Source organism: Mustela erminea, chromosome 8 (assembly GCF_009829155.1).
Source record: "Mustela erminea isolate mMusErm1 chromosome 8, mMusErm1.Pri, whole genome shotgun sequence".
Classification (NCBI taxonomy): Eukaryota; Metazoa; Chordata; class Mammalia; order Carnivora; family Mustelidae; genus Mustela; species Mustela erminea.
In genome coordinates, this window is record NC_045621.1 from 3,544,651 (window position 1) to 3,567,012 (window position 22,362).

General features: G+C 33.3%; 1 protein-coding gene across 4 annotated transcripts in view; it reads left to right on the forward strand.

Moving 5' to 3' along the window:
- Nucleotides 1-22,362, forward strand: part of GLS (glutaminase) — a 79,794-nt gene that overhangs the window by 1,802 nt on the left and 55,630 nt on the right. For all 4 annotated transcript variants that reach the window (XM_032354212.1, XM_032354213.1, XM_032354214.1 and 1 more), the window contains exons 2-6: nucleotides 13,126-13,222; nucleotides 13,584-13,705; nucleotides 18,192-18,321; nucleotides 19,069-19,148; nucleotides 21,364-21,527. In XM_032354212.1, the coding sequence (XP_032210103.1) occupies nucleotides 13,126-13,222; nucleotides 13,584-13,705; nucleotides 18,192-18,321; nucleotides 19,069-19,148; nucleotides 21,364-21,527 (593 nt within the window). The remainder of the gene's footprint in view (nucleotides 1-13,125; nucleotides 13,223-13,583; nucleotides 13,706-18,191; nucleotides 18,322-19,068; nucleotides 19,149-21,363; nucleotides 21,528-22,362) is intronic.

Here is a 22,362-nt window from a genome sequence, read left to right on the forward strand (position 1 = left end):
CAAGTTTTCCCAGACTGAAAAATGTCACGTAAAAAAACAAAAAAACCCACACATTTATGGGGAAAATTTGTGGTATTCTGTGATCATGATTTTGTGCCACAAAGTAGCTGTAGGACCATAGACAGGTCATTTAGCATCTTAGATGATTTAAATCCCTTCAAGGTCCAGAAAGCTAGACTTCTGTTAAATTTTGACCTCTCATGTTTTTTAGGGAATAGCATGTGTGCTTAATCTCATGTGGAACTCTCTTGTACCTTATCATCTGGTTTACGAGACTTGGAACTCGTTTCAATACCTGAGCCCGGAGTTACGGAATTGCAAAATGCAACTGCCAGCATTTAAAAGTTGTTCTTAAGGCTGTAGAAGACAGCAGCTTTCTGTTGAAAATGTCTTCCAGTCTGTGTCTCTTCAGTGGCTTTAGTGTCCCTCTTTTTTTTCCTTTTTGTCAGGTAGGAAATTGATCTCCTTTTGTGATTCACATGTTTCCCAGAATTTCTAGCTTCATTGTCTTCTGAATAAGAGATGATCTCTTAGCAATAACTTTCAAACACTTTGGCTAATACTTACGACAGTGATGCATAAAAACTGTCGTGTACTATATCCTAATCACCAAAGAAAACCGATCTAGAGAGGGAATCCTTTAAGTATGCTTAGATGCCCCGGGAGTTTGAATAACCAGTAAGATACTCTTGTTTACCTTAGTATAAAGAAGTTTATTTTTCTGCCACCAAAGTTAGGAGTAATAGCTAGACTGGCTCAGGAACAACCCAAGTATATGATAATCCTGAGAGCTCTCAGTCAAGGATTTAAAGAGTGAACCCCAGCTGCCTCCAATCTGTGTATAAAGTTGAAGAGCACTGGTCTCAAGATTGCCAAAAAATTTTTAAATCTTAAGAAAGATTCAATTTCCTGAATGCTGTGGTTTCCAAATGTAGCTTTCCTCCTTCAACTCCTTCGATTTTGCCTTTGTGTGATAAACATTTCTGTCATTCTGGAGGTTAGCCTCCCGTTGATCCCGTTATCCTTTCTAATGCTCAGCTTCCAAAGCACAGTTCATCCCTCAGTCAGCCAGCCATCTGGAATGCCAGCACTCGGGACTCTGCCAGGTTTTATGGGGGATTATTAAAAGAAATAGCCATGTGAAAATTAAATGAGTTGACGTTTTGTAAAAGGCTTAGGACAATATTTGATATGTGTTAAATACTACATAAATCTTTATTAAACAAGAAATTGCTTCATTTATTTTAAAACATGACAAGGACATTGACCTTTGAATTTTAGGCTCACATATGAGAAATTTCTTTTGGTTTTTTAATTTCCAGAAAAAATTTCTCTTAAGAAATTATTGTACTTACATAAAACTACTTGATTTGCACTGTTTATCTTTTTAGCTTGTATACTCAGTAAGCTCAGAGTGAATTGAATAACCATACAACTTTAATTAATAAACACGGCTGAGCTATTTCTTGTACCTACTTGGTCTTCCTATATTTTATTAACTTTACCGTATTATTTTCTGGAAAGAGGTGGGATATAAGCACATGAACCTACTTACATTTTTTTCCGTCAGATTCTTTGAACCAGTGTCATCCTAGGCTATGCCATCTCCTTCAACCAACTTCAGTCTGGTTTAGATTCCTGATGTAGCTTAAGATTTAAGATTTACGTATCTTAGAGAAAATGTAATGATCTTCGCTCAGTTTTGACTGTAGTACACTAATTTTTGTTGCTATCATTTCATCATTTTGAAAACCACTTGGCTTGGCTCTCTTCATTTTTTAAATTGTTCTCTTTGCTTTCCTGGCTCTGTTTTGGATTTGCTCACTGAGTAAACCCTGAGGTTAAAGCCTTTGCTTCTTTCCCACTTGTCTGTCTTCTCAACATGTGCCTTCTCTCAGCTTTGACTCTCATGGTAATATTTCATCTCTTATCCAGACTCTTTTCTTACATTTATCTTCACATGTTTGATGATCCAAATTTAAATTCTGTGCCCCCATATTCATTTTTCTGTCCCATTTCAATCTATTTTGCATACTGTTCTGAGATTAATTATAGAGTTTTAATTTCAAACTACCACTTTCCTTCCAGACTGGAGTGAGCATTATATCAAAATCGCAAACCATGCTGTCACATGCAATATTCTGGATCAACCTTAATGCCAAATGCTTGCCCATCATGGACATTTTATCATACTGTTCTCCATGCTTCATGTCTGTAAAGCTCAGAAGTGGGTATCCTATCTTAGTAAAGAGGAAAGAGTGACAAAGGGCTAGCAGGGTGGAATGAGGGACGTTTTTGTTACCTTCTGTTTGGACATTTTATTGTTTAATTAGAAAGGAAAAAGATATAACAAAAGGACTAGGCTGGGAAAATATCAGCACATGTATGTTCTTTAGTAAGCAGGTAATTCATTCAGGGTGTAATACTGACGATACAGGAAACAGTATTCCATCAAAACGATGAGATCATTTTTACCCTATCAGATGGGCAGATGTTAAGTTAAATCGAGTGATGTAGATGGTGAGGGGAATAGGAACTCTTACATTGCTAGTGGAAGTATAAATTAGTTCAGCTATTTTGGAGGGTGGTTTGGTAGTATCTGTCAAAAACTGCATACCCATGATGCAGTTGTAATTGAATGTATGCTCATCTGCATGAAGTCATGGCCTTTAAAAATGTATCTTAAATATGCGGAGTTAAAAATATATTAAGGGGCAGTTGGGTGACTTGGTTGTGTGTCTGTCTTCGGCTCAGGTCATGATCTTGGGATCCTGGGATCAAGGCTCCCATGGCCTCTCTTCCCCCACAGCACCCTAGCTTCAGATTGTGTGACTTATTTTGGTAGTTAATATTTATTAAATGGAAAGTGAGGGTCAAAGTATCATTGAATCATATGCTATAAGAATTAAATCTCCGAGTAAGATTAAATGCCTAGGCATTTCAGCAAACATTGAATTGGGTCTATACACGGTACTGATAATGAAGTTGAGACAGTATTTGGCAGATATAGATCATTTCAAAGTGAAAGAACCTCTCTGAAATAGGTGACAAATTCTGTCATCCTTTAATAATGTGTTTGCTTTTCATTTGTAAAAGTGAACATATATATAATTCATTAAAATTGAGATTGAAATTATATTTAATTGGGAGCTTTCAGTGAACCCCTCTGATTTTATTTGTGGTTTCCTCTATTAAAATTTTTTTTTAAATTACAGTTATCAGTGAGTTTTAGTTTACTTTTAATGGCCAGTTGTAACATATATTATAACATTATTTGCTGTCTAATGTTTATATTAAACCACATACATCTATTTAGTCATGAATATATCTGTGGTGATCTATAATTAACAAATTACATGCTGCTTATTAATTTTTAGATGAAGTTCACTGAAAGAGCGTGAGTTAGATCTTGAACTTTAGTGTCTTTGAGTTTTAGCCTCTTTTTAGGCTTTACTGTTGACAAAGAAGTCTGCCTACTCAAAATCAACTAACTCAGGAAATGACTACCAAATTGAATTCAGGTTTTTTTTGAAGCAGTAGGTAGGGAAAAGTAACAGGTAGGACGGGTACTATTTTAATCTGAAGAAGCTAAATGTCATTTTGAAGAGAACTTTGTTGAATACATTTGTGAGTTTGAGTTTCAAAAAGTTACTTGAAATAAGCAAAAAGATATATTATTTCCTTGTGATTATGAAGTGAAGAAAAACTGAAAGTCTGATTGTAGGTTTTGCATTCTTTGAGGAGCTCGGTCTTTAAATCCTGTATAAATCAAGGAGTTGCCTGTTGGCCTTTTCACCTTTTAAGTCATTTGCTAGTAAGAGGAATGCTTAAGGAAGCTGAGTGAACAGATATATTTGTAAAAATAGTTATTAATTGTTGATATCTCTAAGTGAGTTAAATAGCTTTTAGGTAGACACTAAGATTTTATCCTTGGATCTGCTCAGGTGTAAAACTGCTTTGGTTATGAGACAGGGTGCATGCAACTAATTATTGTACTTGGTAATTTTTCTGGCCACCTACAATGTGGTATGAGTATGTTAATGTGTTGTCTTGGTTTCCTTTGGGAAGTATTCTCTGGTTGGTGTGTAACATTGCTTAGTGAGTTCTAAAGAAATATTTGTAGCGAAAGCAATAATTTAACGTGGAACTATTGATATTACATAATGGACAGTAAGTTGATAACTTTCAGGATTTGCATATATATTTTTGCCTCCTAATTTCCATTACAGACTTCTAAAGATTTTTTAACATTTATTTATTTTAGAGGGGAGGGGCAGAAGGAGGGGAAGATAGAGTCTCAAGCAGATTCTGCGCCGAGTGCGCATTCCAACGTGGCTCCTCATGGGGCTCCATCTAATGACCTTGACATCAGGACCTGAGCAGAAACCAAAAGCTGAAACACTTAAAAGTGTGCACACAGGTGCCCCTAAAAAAGATTTCATTTATTTGAGAGAGAGAGAGAGAGCACGCGTGCACATAAGCTGGGGTGGAGCTGAGGGAGCCGGAGAAGCAGCCGCCCCGCTGAGCAGAGAGCCTGATGCTGGGCTTGATCCCAGCACCCTGGGATCATGACCTGAGCCAAAGACATATACTTAACCAACTGAGCCACCCATGTGCCCCTAAAAAAGGTGTTTAAATTGTTACTTTCATGAGGGTATTCTGAGTGACATGGGCACCTAAGATTCTTGGTGAGAGTTCTTAGGAATGCAGACTTTTTAAGAACAGTTCTTAAACTATGAAACTTTAAATATATTCATACATTTTTAGGCACCTGGGCTGAGTTGTAGAAAGATTTATTCACTAATACTTCTGGCACAGTATTATGCATACTAGAGAAGAATGGAGAAAAACTTATGTTTAACATTAGTGGAATGGTTAAGTAAATGATGCTACATCCATATGAAAGTTTCTTATTCAGTCATTTAAGATGTGTACACATACTTTGGGGGCGGGGGTATAAGACAATGGTAAGCCTGAAGTTAAAATACAAAATTTACTGTGCAGTATGCTCTTAAGTGATCCTTAAGCTTAAAAAAAAAAAAAAAAAGAAAAAGAAAAAGAAAGAAAAGAAAGCTTAGAAAATGTGTCTGAGGAGAATAAACTGAAATGATATCAGCAGTTGTAGTTTGTGAAAATGGGCATTGTTTTTCCTGCCTCTCTAGAGTTACTAAGATTTCTCATTATGATTATAGTTAGCCCTTGAATAATGTAGAGATTAGGGGTGCCAGCCTCCCCTCACAGTCAAAAATCTCCTGACTTCCCCAAAAATGTTACTACTAATAGCCTACTGTTGACTGGAAGCCTTACTAATAACATGAACAGTCAATTAATATATCATGTGCTATATTCTTATAATAAAGTAAGCAAGAGAAAAGAATGTTATTAAAATCATAAGGAAAAGAAAATGCATTTGCAGTACTGTACTGTATTTATTGGAAAAATCTACATATAAGTGGACCCACGTAGCTCAAGCCCATGTTGTTCAAAGGTCATCTACATCTATAACTTCTATAACTAGAAGAACCACATCTGTTAAATTTTAAAATTGTAAATCTCTACTTTGCTGTCTTAGTCTGCTAACCTAATATCCTGTTTCTGGTACATATAACAGGAAGTACCTACATTACATTAAAAAGTTAAAAAAACATTGTGAGTCTTTGTACAGCTTTGTACAGCTCTTATCAGCATTATCCAATTGTGTTCACTATTTGCAAACATCAAGCTTTTTTATTCCTAAACTATTCTCGGTGTAGGTCTCCTTAGAAAATGTTGAATGTTTTTTGCTACAGTAAAAAGTTATAACGAATAAAGTTTAATATTTCTTGTTCCAACTTAGAGTTTACCATAAGGGAGCATTGCTGTAGTGATGCTCTCAGGCACGTGTTGGCAAACTTTTTCTCAGAAGGGCCAAGTAGTATGTACTTTTGGCTTTGCATACTATCTGGTCTATGTTAATACTATTCAAATTAGCGGTTATTAGCAAAGCTGTCAAGGACATCAGGTAAATGAATAGGCATGACTGTCTTGCAATAAAACTTTATGTACAAAAACAGGGGGTGCTGCTATAGTTTGCTGCTGGTGGCTCCAACATTAAACTGTATTTAGTTGTGTAACGTATATTCTCATATTCTGACTAGTTGTACTTTGAATGATTTGTTCCTTTGTGGATTTTTGTATCCTCAGTTGCTGTATCTTGTTCCTATTCTTCATGTCTCCACTTGCCTCTTTTCCTCTTACTCTCACCTTCCATGCCTAATTTGCTTTAACTATTAAAAAAAAATTCCAGTAAAGTACACGTAACGTAAAATCTTTTATCTTAACCATTTTTAAGTTTATAGTTCAGTGACATAAGTGCTTTTTAAAAAGCATTCAAATAATTAGACTTTTTGTATAAAATGTGTGAATATAGATGCTGTGTGTGTGTATCTTCTGAGTGAGTAAAGCTTATAGTCTTTAGTGTAGGAATTTAGGAGGACATCTATTTTAGCCGCTTAAAAACTGAGAATTAGAATTGGAAGTGACTTTAAAAACATTTAACTCCACCTCATTTTACATATTTTCTAAGTTGGCCACATAAAATAGCCTAACGAAATGACTAAAGTTCCTGCAGTATTAGGACTTAATTTGTTTTTTTCATCTGCTAGTAGATTAATAAAATACTGTACTGAATTGATTACTTTTTTAGGTACAGGATTGGAAGAGACCTTAAAAACCCATATCCTGGTGCACCTGGGTGGCTCAGTCATTTAAGCATCTGCCTTTGGCTAACTGGGGTCATAATCCCAGGGTTCTGAGATCCCTCTTAAGTGGGGAGCCTTTTTCTCCCTCTCCTTGTCCCTCCTTCCCCCCCAAATGAATAAATAAAAAATAAAATCTTAAAAAAATAAGAGAGAAAGAAAACAAACCATCTCCCCCAGCTGATGTTTTTTTCCTCTTTTATACTCTCTGAAAATTGTTACTTATCTCTGCTTGAATAGTTCCTTGACTGAAGTTAATTCCCTTAGAATATTGCACCTTCCATTTCAGAGCTGGGGTGTTTTTTTTTTTTTTTTTTTTTTGGTATCTCTGAAGTCTGCCTTACATTAACTTCTATTTACATATTTTAATTATTTCAAAGACATCTTTCTAGAATGGTATTAAAGTGCTTTCAATAACAGTTCACATAATATCTGTATTTTTACAACTGGAGTGATTTATTAAAGGATACTGAGGGAATAGATGCTTGGAAGGAATAACAGAGTTGAGTATTAGGGACTTGACCTGCCCAGGTCCTGGTCCTCCTCTCAGAGACCAGCAGACTGCCCCCCGGGTTAGACTTCTAAAGTTGTACATGTGGACAAATTGCCATCAACTGTATGGAGAGCCTGGCCACTTCTCACATAAAGATTTATGGCTTTGGTGCTTCTCACTCTGGCATTCTCTTGGTAATTTTCAGAAAAGTCTAATCAGAACAGCAGCCCTAATTTAATACAGTCTGATCCTCACTTTGTACAGGATACAGTTTTAACAAGGTTGAACAACAGTTTAGTTATCTAACATAGGTAATTCCCGTTAACATTTTGGTTAGAAATTCTTCAGTGTGTAAGGAGTCTTATCTTTCATTTTTCTGAGTGAGCTCCAGGTGTTCCTTCTAAAATGGAGAGCTAATAACTGAGCGTAGTTGGTGTGGTATACCGGGAAATATCCAGGACTAGAAACCAAAGACCAGCTTTCCACGACTAATTCTGGTCCAGCCACTTAAGAACTGTGTGACATTAGACATGGTGCTGGGCTCTGAGATCAGAGTCTTTATCTGTAAACCTTACTTTAGCACATAGGGTTTTAAGATAGTAGGAGATCATTTCTTAACAGTAAAGCCTTAAAATATGTAAGATTTTGTTTTTAAATTCCACCAATAATTAGCCTTGGGGCAAAATGATTTGGAGAATAAGCAGAATTTGTCACTTGTCAGACTGTCAGACTTAGGATATGTGGTCAGTCCCTCATCAGTTCAATTCTTAACCCCATAGGTTTATTTAGTAAATTAATTTTTATTGAAGTATAATCGACATACCATATTGTATTGAAGTATAATCGACATACCATTGTATGGGTTCCATGTGTACAACATAGGGATTCCACATATTCATGAATTGGGAATTGATCACAGTAAGTCTCGTTACCATCTGTCACCATACAGAGTGGATACATTATTATTGAAGGTGTTCCCCATGCTGTAAGTTACATCCTCATAGCTTATTTATTTTGTTGAAAGTTTGTACCTTTTGATCCCTTTCACCTATTTTGGCCCCCACTTCCCAACCCATCTCCCCTCTGGGAACCACTACTCTTCTCCATGTCTGTGAGTCTCAACTGGTTTAATCTAATTTGCTGGTGTTGATGGACAACTATTACTATCTATCAGGTTACTTGAAATTCAGAATGATAGACTGATTTAAAAACAACTTCAGTTTCTTTTTAAAGATCATTGTTTTAAAATGATGACGTAAGTAAAAATACCAAAGCATTCTTTTGTGTTCTCGCACGATGTGGGGTGTTGTGGGGCTTGATCCCAGGACCCTGGGATCATGACCCCAGCCGAAGGCAGATGACTAACGACTGAGCCACGCAGGTGCCCTGGACCTTTATTACTATTATTATTATTTTAAATCTAGTTGGGGAAAAAAGTTTCTAATTATCTGATAGGTTTACCATACTATACAATGCATTTGAGGTACATGGAGTTGACGTCTACACACACACACACCCCATAAAGAAGGTAATAAGCCAGTCTTGAAGGTTTATAGTTTAGAGAAGTCAGATAACATAAAATGTTATTTAACAAAATAGGACAATATAGTTGATTTCCATTTTTTTCTTCTCATTTTGCTGTCCTTAGTAAAGGCTTGCTTTCATTTTCCTCCTTTCATTTGATTCTAGAGTTTTTTAATTAATAAAATTTTGAACTGATGACGGAGAGTTTACAGTATTGTTTCTAATTACAAATTATATTTACTTGATTTCCCCCACCCATCAAGGCAAAACTGAATGCTTACTTTGTACTTGCCAATACTTTTCTTACCCTTCTATCCTAGTACTTGCCCCATGGCTGTAGTCTTTGCTATCCTATAGAGCATCTTTACTTTATTCATCTTTATATCCCCAATGCTTAGCATACATAGGCTGTATTAGAGAAGTACAAAACTCAGTGATGTGGCCCAGTGCATGCTAAAAAGAGTATAGAATATCTGGTTAGGGAAAGCCCTCTCAAATGATTGAAAAGATCATTGATGCCTTAAAGGATTAGGAAAAGGAAGGTTATAAACAGAAGGCTTATATAGATAAAAAAAATTAAAGGCACAGTAGCAGGATTTATTTGCAGGTTGGTGAGTCTAATTAATTAAAATGATAAGTTTAGGAATAGATAGTACAAAGCCAAATATGGAGAACTGAATACCAGACTGAGGAGCTTAAATTGTCCTTTGGTATTGGTAACTGATTTGATTGATCAATAAACAAAGACAGTATCTCTTTTCATGTTGCAGAAATTCACCCTGAATTTAAACTCCATATTACATTTTGGAGAGGTAGTCTCATTTATTATTTATATAGATCTCTCTCAACACTGAAAATTAAGTATTTTCACAGCTCATAAGGAGAAATGGGCACTTTCATATATCTTAGGCTGTCACTGGTGTTCCTTATAAACACCTAATGAATGTTTACCGTCATTGCTTTGGTGGTTCTATTTTCTTCCCTGGAAATCGCTTTCTGTTGCCATGTTTTCAACTCCTACCATCTTTCAAGTCCAGCTGAAATTCTGTGTCTTCTAAAGATGCTTTACGTTATTAGTCCACAGTGAAGTAATTTTTCAGAGTGGATCCCATAGTCTTACTAGAATTCCTCATGATGTGAGTCTTCTATTTTCAATTTAGACTGTAAGCAACAACTAACATAATGCTGTACATGTCATAGATGCCAGTTAAATACATGGTATTTTTCTTTTTCATCTTCTTAAGTAATGATTTTTATGTTCTAGGCAAGTATTTTGTAAGGATACAAAGTAGAGGAAGGAATGGGTAGATAGATGAAGGCACAAAATGAGAGTGAAAGGATCTTGAGGGCAGACATTAGGAAGTAAGCGGAAATAGAAGGTAAAGAATAAAAAGGTATGAAACGGGATTTTTCTTTGGATTTACTGATTTTCTATGTATATCTTATTTTAGTTGTTGAGTGTCATAACTATTTTATATTTTTCCATAGGAAATCTGGATGGCTCACTCAGGTTCATCACTGGTGGCTAATGTGGTGATTTGAAAGTATCCTATAACCTGTGTTTTTTTGCCATTAAAACTTGAGTACGCCTGAAGGATTTTCTAGTTACTATATGCTTAAAACTTTAGCTTTTAGCTTTTGAATTTTTTTTTTTTTAAGATTTTATTTATTTATTTGATAGAGACACAGCGAGAGAGGGAACAGAGCAGGGGAGCACCAGAGGGAGAAGGAGAAGCAGACTTCCCGCCAAGTAGGGAGCCCAGTGTGGGGCTCCATCCCAGGACCCCAGGATCATGACCTGAGCCAAAGGCAGACGCTTAACAACGGAGCCACCCAGGCGCCCCTTAGCTTTTGAATTTTAATAGCAAAACACATTACTGCGAAATGTTGTCACAAAGTCGTATTAATTAAATTTGGAGAGAGAAAAGGGGGTAACATCAAGAAAGATCTTTGGAGTAATTTCTTCCTCTTTTGAAGTTTGGGGAGAATCTTGTCATTTATTTGTTTACCAGAGAGTTGATGCTAACTCATTCTCAAATCAGAGTGTGAACTTTTTTTTAAATGCTGAGATAGGTATCAATTTTGACCTATTTATTTTGTAAGCACATTTTTTAGAGATGACTTAAATCTCCTTTTTATGGATAAAAATTAGTCTCATCCAAAAGCAAGTAAATATTTACCTTTTTTTGCTAGCTGTGACAATAATATGGTCATTTAAATTTTTTTGTGCTCTGTACCATAAGCTAAAGAAGTGTATATTTTATATCATTTGCTTAGCTTTGAGGCAAAGCAAATACCATTTACTAGTGTAAATATATAGAAAGCTTATTCTGCAGTTTTTTAAAGTGACAAACTATCACTATCTGAAGTTTATTTGACAAACCATTTTCTGTAAAAAATTGGTCTGTTATTTTCCACTGCTGTTTTGATGGCTAGCTCAGTTTTTCTTTAAATAATTAAGTCGTCAGTATTGTTGAATGCTGTTAATGGTTTTGGATCAGGGTAAGTCCTAGAAAAATTCTACTTTGTGAAAATAATAACTAGCTAGTAAGTTTGAGAGCCAGTATACTGTAGTAATGAATAATTTGGGCTCTGGATTTGGAGAAATGGGTTCTAAATCCATTTTTGCCACCGTGCAGTGTCTGAACTCCTGTTTCCCTGTCTCCTGTCTCCAGTATCTGAACTCCTGTTTCATTATATACATAGAAGTTTATAATTCCAGGATATGCCATTAAACTATGGTAATCCTCTGTATTTTTTAAAACTTTGGCATGAAATTGATAAATTTTAAGGTTGATTTTAAAACCTAAAAGTTGGTCTAACAGCTTTGAAAGCCAGTTTAAATGATACTAATATCAACTTAATGTTTCTTTTAGGAGAAATTTGATATGTGTTTGTATAACTGTTCATGTTCTGTGAGCCAAGTTTATATTCTGTTGTGTTTTAAGATGGAAATATATGGGCCACGAATAATAGGGAGGTAATTATATTAGGAAATATTAAGTACATATGGTCTTACTGAAGTATGGAACTATTAAATAATCTTTGGGTAATTCAGGAAGTATTTAGATACTAGAAAAGCTCTTTTTAACAGTATAGAAGCAATTGTGACAGTCTATTTTAACAGAAGTTATGTATACAGTTTCCCTGTGAAACTTGCCATTATACCTATGGCTAGTCCAGAGTTGTTCTCAATTAAGTTCTAAAATTAAGAAAATGAGTATTCTGTATCCTTCCCTTTTCTTTAATTTTCTCTATTGCTTTCTTGAAATATAGATAAAGTCTTTTCCAGAATATTTTATACAGCGTGCCATACATGTGTGTATTTTCTCTCTCACATTTTAATAGATGGGGAAGAGATCTGTTTTATCTTAGATCTATAATCCTTGCATCACTGTAATACAGTCATTGATGTTCAGAATATGGAAATGTGTTAATTATAGTTTCAGAGCTAAAAAAAGATTATAATTTCATTATAGTTTACTTGAAAGCTTTTTAGTGGATAGGAAAAAATTCCTTTCTTGTTTAAATGTTTGGTTAATTATGGTATCTTATACTAGTTTATTAGTTAATTAAGATTTTAATGTATTTTTTATAGTAAAAAAATTGTATTCTAACAGTCTCCTTTATGATTTGTGGCATTTTGTCTGCATACGTAAGCCTAGATCACTTTAGAAATATTAACTATAATTACCATCTATTGAGTATTTACTCTCTGCCAGTCATCATTCTAAATGCATTGAATGTTTCCAGTCAACTGATCCTCACAATAAACAACCCTGTGAGGTAGGCACTATTATCTCGCCTCACATGAGGAAACTGAACCATGGAAAGGTTCTTTAATTTATCCAGGGTGACTCAGCTAGTAAGTATTATAGCTAGGATTCAGAACTAGTACCTTTATTGTCCAGTATGTAATTGCTTTCTCCCCCAGGTTTTATAATCAGGTTAACATTTTAATAATATATAAATATAGTCATCATATTTTTAAAAAACAGAGCAAAGTATTGACTCTTACCCGAACATTTGCTGAGCTCTATAATTAGAGTTGGGTGTTGTATTAGGCTGTACTGGAGGGTATCACCGTAACAGATGACTAGGTATTAGTAGCACTAGAAATGGTAATCAAGATTTTAAAACCTGGGATTTAAAAAAATCTATATTCATTAATAAGTCATTTTCTACTTTTTCAGTGTGATTTCAGTAATAACTAGTTTGAGTTTGGTAAATTAGCATTTATCATGGCAGTAGTCTTGATGAGTAGATCAGCTTAGCTATAGTGTGATTCAGTAATTATTTAATAATGGATATACCTAAAATCCATTAAAATGTTTGCACAAGGATTAATTTTGTTTTCTTTTTTCCCTTTAGTAAAATAAAACAGGGTCTGTTACCTAGCTTGGAAGATTTGCTGTTCTATACAATTGCAGAAGGACAAGAGAAAATACCCGTTCATAAATTTATTACAGTAAGTTTTTATATTCTTCTGTGTTACACTTTTTAAAAATCAGTAATATTGAATCAATAATGCAGTAATATCGAATTGTAGTCTTAAAGCTCATTTGACATGTAGATCCTGACTGACACTGTTTCTCTTATTATGTCTTCAAATTTTCATCATGCTCATTTCAAGGTAATCAGTGAAAGAAAATGAAAGAAACAATGAGAAACTTGTCCAGGAAGTGGGTAATAGTGACACTAAAATGCCCATATACATATTCAGGTTCTGGGTAGAAATTTTTATATACAGGAATAAAAACTTGTAGTTGGAATAAGCATATACATTATTTGCACTATGTATTTACAAACTCTTATTTTTTTAAAAACAGGCACTCAAATCTACAGGATTGCGAACGTCTGATCCCAGGTTGAAAGAGTGTATGGATATGTTAAGATTAACTCTTCAAACAACATCAGATGGTGTCATGCTAGACAAAGATCTTTTTAAAAAGTAAAAAATTCTGCCAAACCTTTAATGGTGATTTGCTATGCTATATGGTGATTTTTCTTTTAAAACAAAACTGCATCTTTGAATGCCAGTGCTTCTTGTGTAACTGGAAAAAAGGGGGTATTTATAAATATCAGTTGTTTGACAAAGGTGGTGCACATAAGGTTCTATGATGCACAGGGGTATGAGTAGACTTTCTTTGAAACTACTCTAAGGAAATGTAGGCATAGATGTTTCCAATTTACAGTATATGGAGATCGCATTTAGTTTGAACAGAGCACACTCTGGCTTGTCACAAACTGATCTCCAGTTCTTCTGCATGTCTTACAGGCTTTTTCAGTATGGTCTCTGTTTCTTTCCTACAAGGTGATTTAGATGACATCATAAAATGAGAAGGCTTCAGACAGCATGTGTTCCTTAGATTTACGTATCTCCATTGTCTGCTTCTCTTTTCTCTTCAGACATATTGATACATGGGCTTTTGACTGCTTTTATTTCCCTGAAAATATTTAAAAACTAATGATGCTTTAGAGATTAATACCTTGATTTGGTTGAATGAGCTTATTTTGATTTTCATGTATTTGCCTCTTTGTTTAGTATTTATCTTCATTAATGTCTTCCTACTTGTCTGATTTCTTAATGGTTTAAAAGATAGCATGTTTATAATGGATCCCAAAGAGGTGAATGTTATTTTAAATTAATAAAAGTTAGGTAAAAACCAGTATAAAACTGTAAACACATTGGCTTTTTCTAGATGATAGGGTAAGTTGAGATACAAAGAATTCTAGCATCTACCTTGAAAACTCATTTTTATGTATGTATGTATTTTTGTTTAGTTTTATTTTCTTTTGGGGACTTGGTGATTTGTCCTAGATGTCTCTTGGAAATATCCTAGGTATTAAGTCATTTGAAGGTATTTGTTTAACTGAAGTCCTTCAGAGTTTCCTGGCATGCTGTGAAGCACTGCTGACAGTTTTGGATTCTTGTCTTTTTACCACAAGGTTCTTGATTCTGTTAACTCAGCTGACCTTATAAAGTATAAGTTTTAGGTTCATGTTAGAATTAGTGTTAAGATTTTTGAATCTTCGAAATATGTTTCTTTGTGGAGGGGAGGAAATAATTTGTTAGCTGTGCCTTTGCAATAAGGATTATTTTTAGTGTTCATGAACTCTCCGAGCAAAGTACTCTTGATTATGGTGCCTTCTGAACAGTTATTTTAGCGTACCTGAGAGTGAAATTGTCAAGAGGTAGTAGGTAGATCTGTTGATAATAGGTATAAGGAACTGCTTTGGAATTTTAAATGAAAGCAGTATTTTATACATTTTTAGTCTGCTTAAAATTTTTTGTGCTTTATAAACATGTTGCTATGTTTAAATATGAAATTAAAAGTAAACTAAGTATACTGATTATGAAGCGAGGAAGCATAGTCGTATTATTTTCTGTCTATAATTATATAAAAGAACAGCAATTACCATATTTTTAAATACTAATCCAATTTCTTAAAAAAATTGATGATTGTAATATAGGCAGTTCCTAGCTTGACAAATGCTTGGTGTTTTATGTAAGCAGGCAGTGGAAAAGTCTCCATGTATAGGCATAACGATTTCTCTTCTCATCTCTCGAATGAATTCAAACCTCTGACTATTAACCTTTTGAGGTCACCTAGAAAGGTGATTGCTCCAGAGAGGTTCTTTCTTTCTTTTCTTTTTTCTTTTTCAAAATAAGAAGTTTTCTAGTTTAATGTTACTTAAATAAACTAACTCTTCTCCATGCTGATGGGAAGGAGATATTACAGTGAATTCATTTTCTCAGGGAAATAATTTATAAAGGTGGATAGGTTTGGTTGAAGTCAGTGTGTTGATAATTTTACCAGAAAATATTGTTGGTTAATATATTTAGCCTTTGAGGGTAATCTGAGCAACAATGATTACATAGGATTTTTTTTTAAGGGAAAGTGAATTCTAAGCATACTATTTGGAGCATAATCTGTTTGAAAGTTGGAGACTGCCTGTACCCATCTAGATAATTAATTGTTTTTAATGCCAATAATCCTTTAAACTGATAGAAGTAGATAATTGTGTTGAAAATGAATGCCTTATTTATTTATGCATTTTTAACTATACAGATATTAGATCTATTTTTATGTGTGATCATGATTTTTTGGTCTTTTCAGTTTTAGAGGAAAATGAATTGTAGTCTTTGTATCTGTATATTGATTTTTTTTTAAAAACACTTCATCTCCATTATGTTATTTTACTGATGAAAATTAGGAGATACTTTCTAAAACATGTGCATTATAGTTGTTAATCATAAACATTTAAGAAGAAAGATGATTATTCCCAGTTTACAGATGAGCAAGCCAAAGCATGAGAAAGCTGTGACTTGCTGAAAAGTCTGAGCCCTTCCTTCTCAGAATTCATTTTTATTTAGGACTTCTAATTTTCTAGTTCCATTCATGACGTGTATTCAAATAGCTCCCAATGAAAACATTTACTACATGTAATTTTCATCAGTTTGCAGTAAACACTTTCTTGTGTGGTAAGATTGTTTGTGTTTTGCACAGTAATTCACCAGTGAAGTCAGATCCACACCTTTACTAGCACCTTCTGATAGAGGGAAAAACAATGACAAACCAGTTTCACTGACTATAGAGTTTTGTTAATTATAAAGCTTCCTTTTAAAAGTGCTGATTAATTTTAAATAGTTAAATAGTTAGTAGTAGGTTAATAATTTAAGTTTGCTTAGTAGTCCTTATATTTTTCCATGTATAACTTCTTGAAAAATTAGGATTTAAGTTTGATACAGATACAGTGCTTTAACATCAGGAATTGTCTTAACTTTTTCCTACTGAGAAATGTGTTCTTTAGTATAAATTTCTTACAACTTTCATATGTGCAAATTAAATTGCTGTTTAAAACATTAAATATTAAATCATTGGCATATTTAATTTTTAGATTAACTTTGAAATTATGAGAAAACAATTCATTGAATTATTGATATTGAAGTAAATATCTTATCTCTGGGATGTCAATTATTTCTATGTCTATTAATAATTGAAATTAGGACTATAATTTTTTCATGTTGTGATTGAGGTACATCTTTGTCATTGGAAATAACCTATATTATTTTAAATCAGTATTTTAATTTTATACTGACCAAGTGAGTATAATCTCTGAATTTTTTATTAATAGTTAAAAGTGAAATCGGACTTTTAATTTTAATTTGATATTTCATTTGGAACAATTGTAATTAAAATACTGAGATATAAAAACTAAAAAAGAAATACTGAGTGTCTAGTTCTTCATTTCTGTTTTTATAGTTAAAGCAAGTTATTTACTTGCAGGTAGTTTTTTTATCTGTAAAGTAAGGAAATCCTCTTTATCAAAATGTTGATGTTCTCATGGTTGAACAGATGAAGAGTATTTGAAGCTTACTTTTTATGAAGAATGCCATTTTGGATGTTTTTTTTTCTCTTCCCAAAGAAGCTAATATAGTATCACATCATTTACCTGTGAGGAATCAAGTTATATAACTTCTTGTAGTTAGTGGCTTAACTTTCTCTTACCAAATTACTGAGACTCTTAGGAAGATGAGCTTAGAAGGTGGTTCACTGTAACCTATTTAAAAAGCTCTTCTTTAAGGTTACATTAGTATACTGATTTTCTGGCTTAAATCCTTTAGAACAAAGCAGAATATTGGTTCAAATCATTAGATTTCATGCTTTCCCATCCACATGGTTTACCATATCTTTTTAAATAGTTTTTGACAATGAGACCTTTTGTTCCATAGTGTATTACATATCTTATAGTGAATAGAATAATGTGATTTCATATTTTTGGTGATTCATATAAGTAAACTTAATTACTGTACTACTTTATATATAATTTTATTTAAAATTATACATTATTGTTACAAGTATTTTATTCTAATCTGACTAAATAAAGTTGATTTTATCTCTATTTGTTAGCTTGGAAATACAGATTTTTCACACTAATTTAGAGAAAATATGTTAAGATATAAAAAGTTTAGTTTTTGTGAAATATTACTAATAATTATATAGGAACTAAGGATATATGTCTGTAGTTACTTAATGGATCAATAAACAGGCTCTCAACTGTGACATATTAAAGTCCAGTTTTTGTTAACGAAATGTCATGCTGAATGCCTCACCGTGGTGGGCTTAAGAAACTTGTCTTTAGATGCTCTTGATATTTAACCTGGTGGAACACTCTGGTTTTTAATCTTTGACACAATTTTTAGGCAATCTAATTTATTTCTTAAACTTGCTCAACAGCCTACAAGCAACTTCATGAAAGACTGCTTGAAGGAAAGAAAATAATATAGAAAGTATAATTTATAGATTTTAGTTTGTTATATAAAATGACAAATTTCTCAATTGTTTAAATATTCTCCTAATTAATATCTTTATTACCAACTACTAATATTTGAAAGGTACCCAGTAAGTTAATTTTTTCCTTACATTCCACAGATGTGTTCAGAGCAACATCGTTTTGTTGACACAAGCCTTTAGAAGAAAGTTTGTCATTCCTGACTTTATGTCTTTTACCTCTCACATTGATGAGTTATTTGAAAGTGCTAAAAAGCAGTCTGGAGGAAAGGTAAAATTTTTGATGTGAATATTTTCCTAAACCAGTCACTTAATTAAGCTCAAGTTGAGGTAGAGAAATTCAGGTTGTAGAGTTTTCGTGTGCTTTGCTAGTTAAGAAGTTTAAGCTTAAGTGAAGCTACTGGATTAAATCTTTTAAAATATTTTAAATATTCAATTTTGTTATTTGGGCTACAGAGAAATCTTAAGTTTAAGAATTCTTTTTGATTTTCAGATGATGGAAATCGCTTTTAACTCTTTTAAAAAAAGTAACTTTATTAAGAATTTCTGGAAATGTGATACCCTCAAACATTAAATTTGAAAAATTCTCTAAATAAAATACTAGGGGCTATTTTTTCTCTGTATTGAAAGTTTTTAGGTAATGAAACCCTGCTACCATGACTTTGATTAAAGAAATTCTATTTCTTTACATTTAAGGAAAATCAAGTCTTAGTCTCTCTCTCTCTCTTTTTTTAGTTTCTCTTTTAGAATATGCTTTTCTCAATTCTCTAGGAATTGAGAATGCATTGGAAAACATGGGATGAGGGAGACTGAGAGAAGTCAGTTAGATCTTACTTGTAATCCTCAACTCTCTTCTGCCCTTGATTTTTATGAATATTATTATAAAAGATAAACCACAAAGCCACTGAGTACTATAAAATAACTCTTTATTCATGGAAGCTTAATTAAGATGAATTTTTTTGTAGAAGAAATATTACTTGCTTGTATTCTGTTCATTTTTTCCCACTATTTTGTATAGGTTGCAGATTATATTCCTCAGCTAGCCAAGTTCAGTCCTGATTTGTGGGGTGTGTCTGTGTGTACAGTAGATGGACAGAGGTGAGTTTATTTCAAATTCATGGAAACCAACTTTAAGCTTTGAATTTTATGTAACAGTGAGCACAAGGGAGACAGGATTATCTTCTGTGTTGGAAACTAGCCTAACATGACAGGAATTCAAGAAGGAAAATAAGTTTAGATTTTAATTTAATTTTTAAAAACTCAACTAAAATCGTCTTACACTAAATTTTATGAGGTATTTCATCTCATTCACAATTGTAGTCTTGTTATTTGAGTATTTATTTTTCAAGTACTTGCAATTACAGTTTTCTTAGGAAAAGCAGACTTGTCAAAACATGAAATTATTCACTAGTGAACTGACCACTAATAAAATTGGTTTCCGTTTCTTAGTTCAACAGTAACGGCCTCTCACTGTCTTTGTTGCCCCTGCTCCTGATATGAGCTGTGTGTTAGCTAAGACGGTACAGTATTATAGTCCTCAGTTTCTGTCTGTCACTTGCAAAGTGAGAAGTCATGCGCAAACTCTCGGGGTCTCTTAAATCTTTGGGAAGTACTCATGCTGTAGGCAGAACCATTGACAAATGATATTCTAGCAGAATTATAAAAAGGATAATGATGTGAAGACACTCCAAAGAGAATGATTTGGTTTTAAAATCAATGAATTATGTGAGGCCCTTGAAAAGTTGATAAAATTCTGGAATATTTTTTCAAGAATGACTTTTCATTATGCTGTGAGTAAGATACAAGTATTTTTTATCATATTATAATTTGGTTTTGTCAAGTCAGAAAAATTATGCCAGAAAATTCAATTTTTTAAATTAATTTGAAGGGTTAGCTCAGAGTTACAATCTTTGTGTTCCTTTCGTTTTTAACTAAAGTATTTGTTTTTAAATTAAAATGTTAACAAATACCTGGGTCTCTTAACTTCTAGTTTGTTGTTCTCACCATTATCACAGGCTTTTGTTCTCATTTGGGCCCATGAGATGTACTAAGCATTAATTGTGTATTGAATTAAATGTTGGACACAAATACATGGGAAGACAGGGCTTTATTCTAGTACAGAGTGATACCTTGTTTTTGTATTTGGAGGAAATGGTTTATCATGTAATGGAAATTTTTATATTTGGAGGAAATGATTATAATGCAAGGTGTGCACGTGATTGTTCTCTTAAACATTCTCTGTGTGTGGAAATGATTCTTTTAGGTTAAGTTGACTTTGGACTAGAACCATATGTATTTTTAAATGAAAGGGAATAAGACAGGCTCTTGTCAGGTTTTAAGAATGATTCAATCAAGTTGAAGTTACAGTCTGAATTAGAAATTATTTCTAAACATGATAGGAAGAATATTATGTACTTTTACTCTCTATTCATATGTATTTATATTCCATAATATACTTGGAAGTAAGGTGGCTGGCCCCTGGTGTTTCTTTGCCTTTGATGTCTCCTCTAACCCGTTTTGCCCAGGGGCGGTTATTAGTAGTGTCCAGTTTCACTGTGAATGAGTTTCACTCTGAATGAATGATTGACTGGTTTGTGTTGGGGCATAGTTCAGGGCACCTGGGATCCCAGTAAATAAAAGAAAGATCTCCGCCCTTACATTATAATAGAGTCAGTCAGTTTTTCCATTTTTATACCTATTTTATACCTCATTTACATCCCAGTTTGGAAACATATAAAGCTTTCTTTTTGTTCTATTGTTTGGATACGTGGTAATAATAATGCCATTAATGCCAGCTCTAATATAGCTTACAAAGCTTGGTGCTGTTTATTTTAACGGGGCTGGAATTGTGAGTAGATGTGGTTCACAGGCTAAGGTGTTTATGGACAAGGTCTCAGAGAATAGAGTGAGATTCAAACTGAGCCCTATTTAAAACTAACCACCACTATGTAGCCATGATTAAACCTATGAGTGAAGAAGTGGTGACTGATTTCTAAAAGGGTTAGTTCATTTTATATGCTTGAATACTGGTAGGAGTAAGGAGGGCCAAACCCTTTTGGCCTCAGAGGAAAATTTTCACGTTACTTATTTATTATCTAATTCTGAACCATATTATTACCTGTGTACTTTTAAGCTTTTGCCCTTTTTTTGCAGTATTTAAAAAATTTATATTTATTCTTTAATATCCAAGTAAACTTGTGGTAAAATTATGGGAAAACCTTTATAAATTAAAATTAAAATGTAAAGATAACTCCAGTTATTCAAATTTTTTTCCAGTTGATTTTAATTATTTTTTAAATCTACTTTTAAATAGGCATTCTATTGGAGATACCAAAGTTCCATTTTGTCTTCAGTCCTGTGTAAAACCTTTGAAATATGCCATTGCTGTTAATGATCTTGGAACAGAATATGTTCATCGATATGTTGGAAAAGAGCCAAGTGGATTAAGATTCAACAAACTGTTTTTAAATGAAGATGGTAAGAATAATATAAAAGTTCGAAAAAGAAATACCGCTTTTTCCTATTTAAATCTAAGAAGTTGGGATGCACGGGTGGTCAGTCGGTTGAGTGTCTGCATTCGGTTCAGGTCATGTGAGTGCCACATTGGGCTCCCCGTTTTTCCTTCTGCCTGCCACCTGCCCTGCTTGTGCGCTCTCTCTCTCTCTCTCTCTGACAAAGAAATAAATAAAAATTTCAGAAAAAAAAATCGAAGAAGTTATTTTTTAATATTTTTGAAGAAAATTAAAAACATTTGTAATTTATTTCATTTCTCATGGAATTTCCGTTAAACCCATAGACATAGTTTGTTTAATCACCTACTTTTAAAAATGTATAAGTATTTTTTAGGACTAGAGAGAAGATGGGGCAGGGAGTAAGATTTTTGTTTCACTCCTAACCACATATAGGAGAGTATCTTGTAATAAAATCTCACAGTGTCTGGGATTTGCTGTAAAATAATTCAGTGAGTATAGTTGGGAGTGCTGCGCATGAATTTTTACTGTATGTTGGTAATTATTGAGGCTAACTTAGATGCCTACATGGATGTTTATTCTATTCTTTCTACTTTTGTATTTCATATATATTTGAAAACTTCCAGTATAACAGGTTTTTATAGTGGCTGTGGTTATAATAATGAATATCTTTGCTTTTTCTTTTACATAACATTTAATATTTGAAAGAAACATGTTAAATAGTTGGAAAACTAACAAATCTTATCACTTAATAGGAATTTAAAACAATGGGGGAGGAAAAAGGGAGTACTTTTGATCTAATAGAGGTTTTATTTTATTTATTTATTTTTAAAGATTTTATT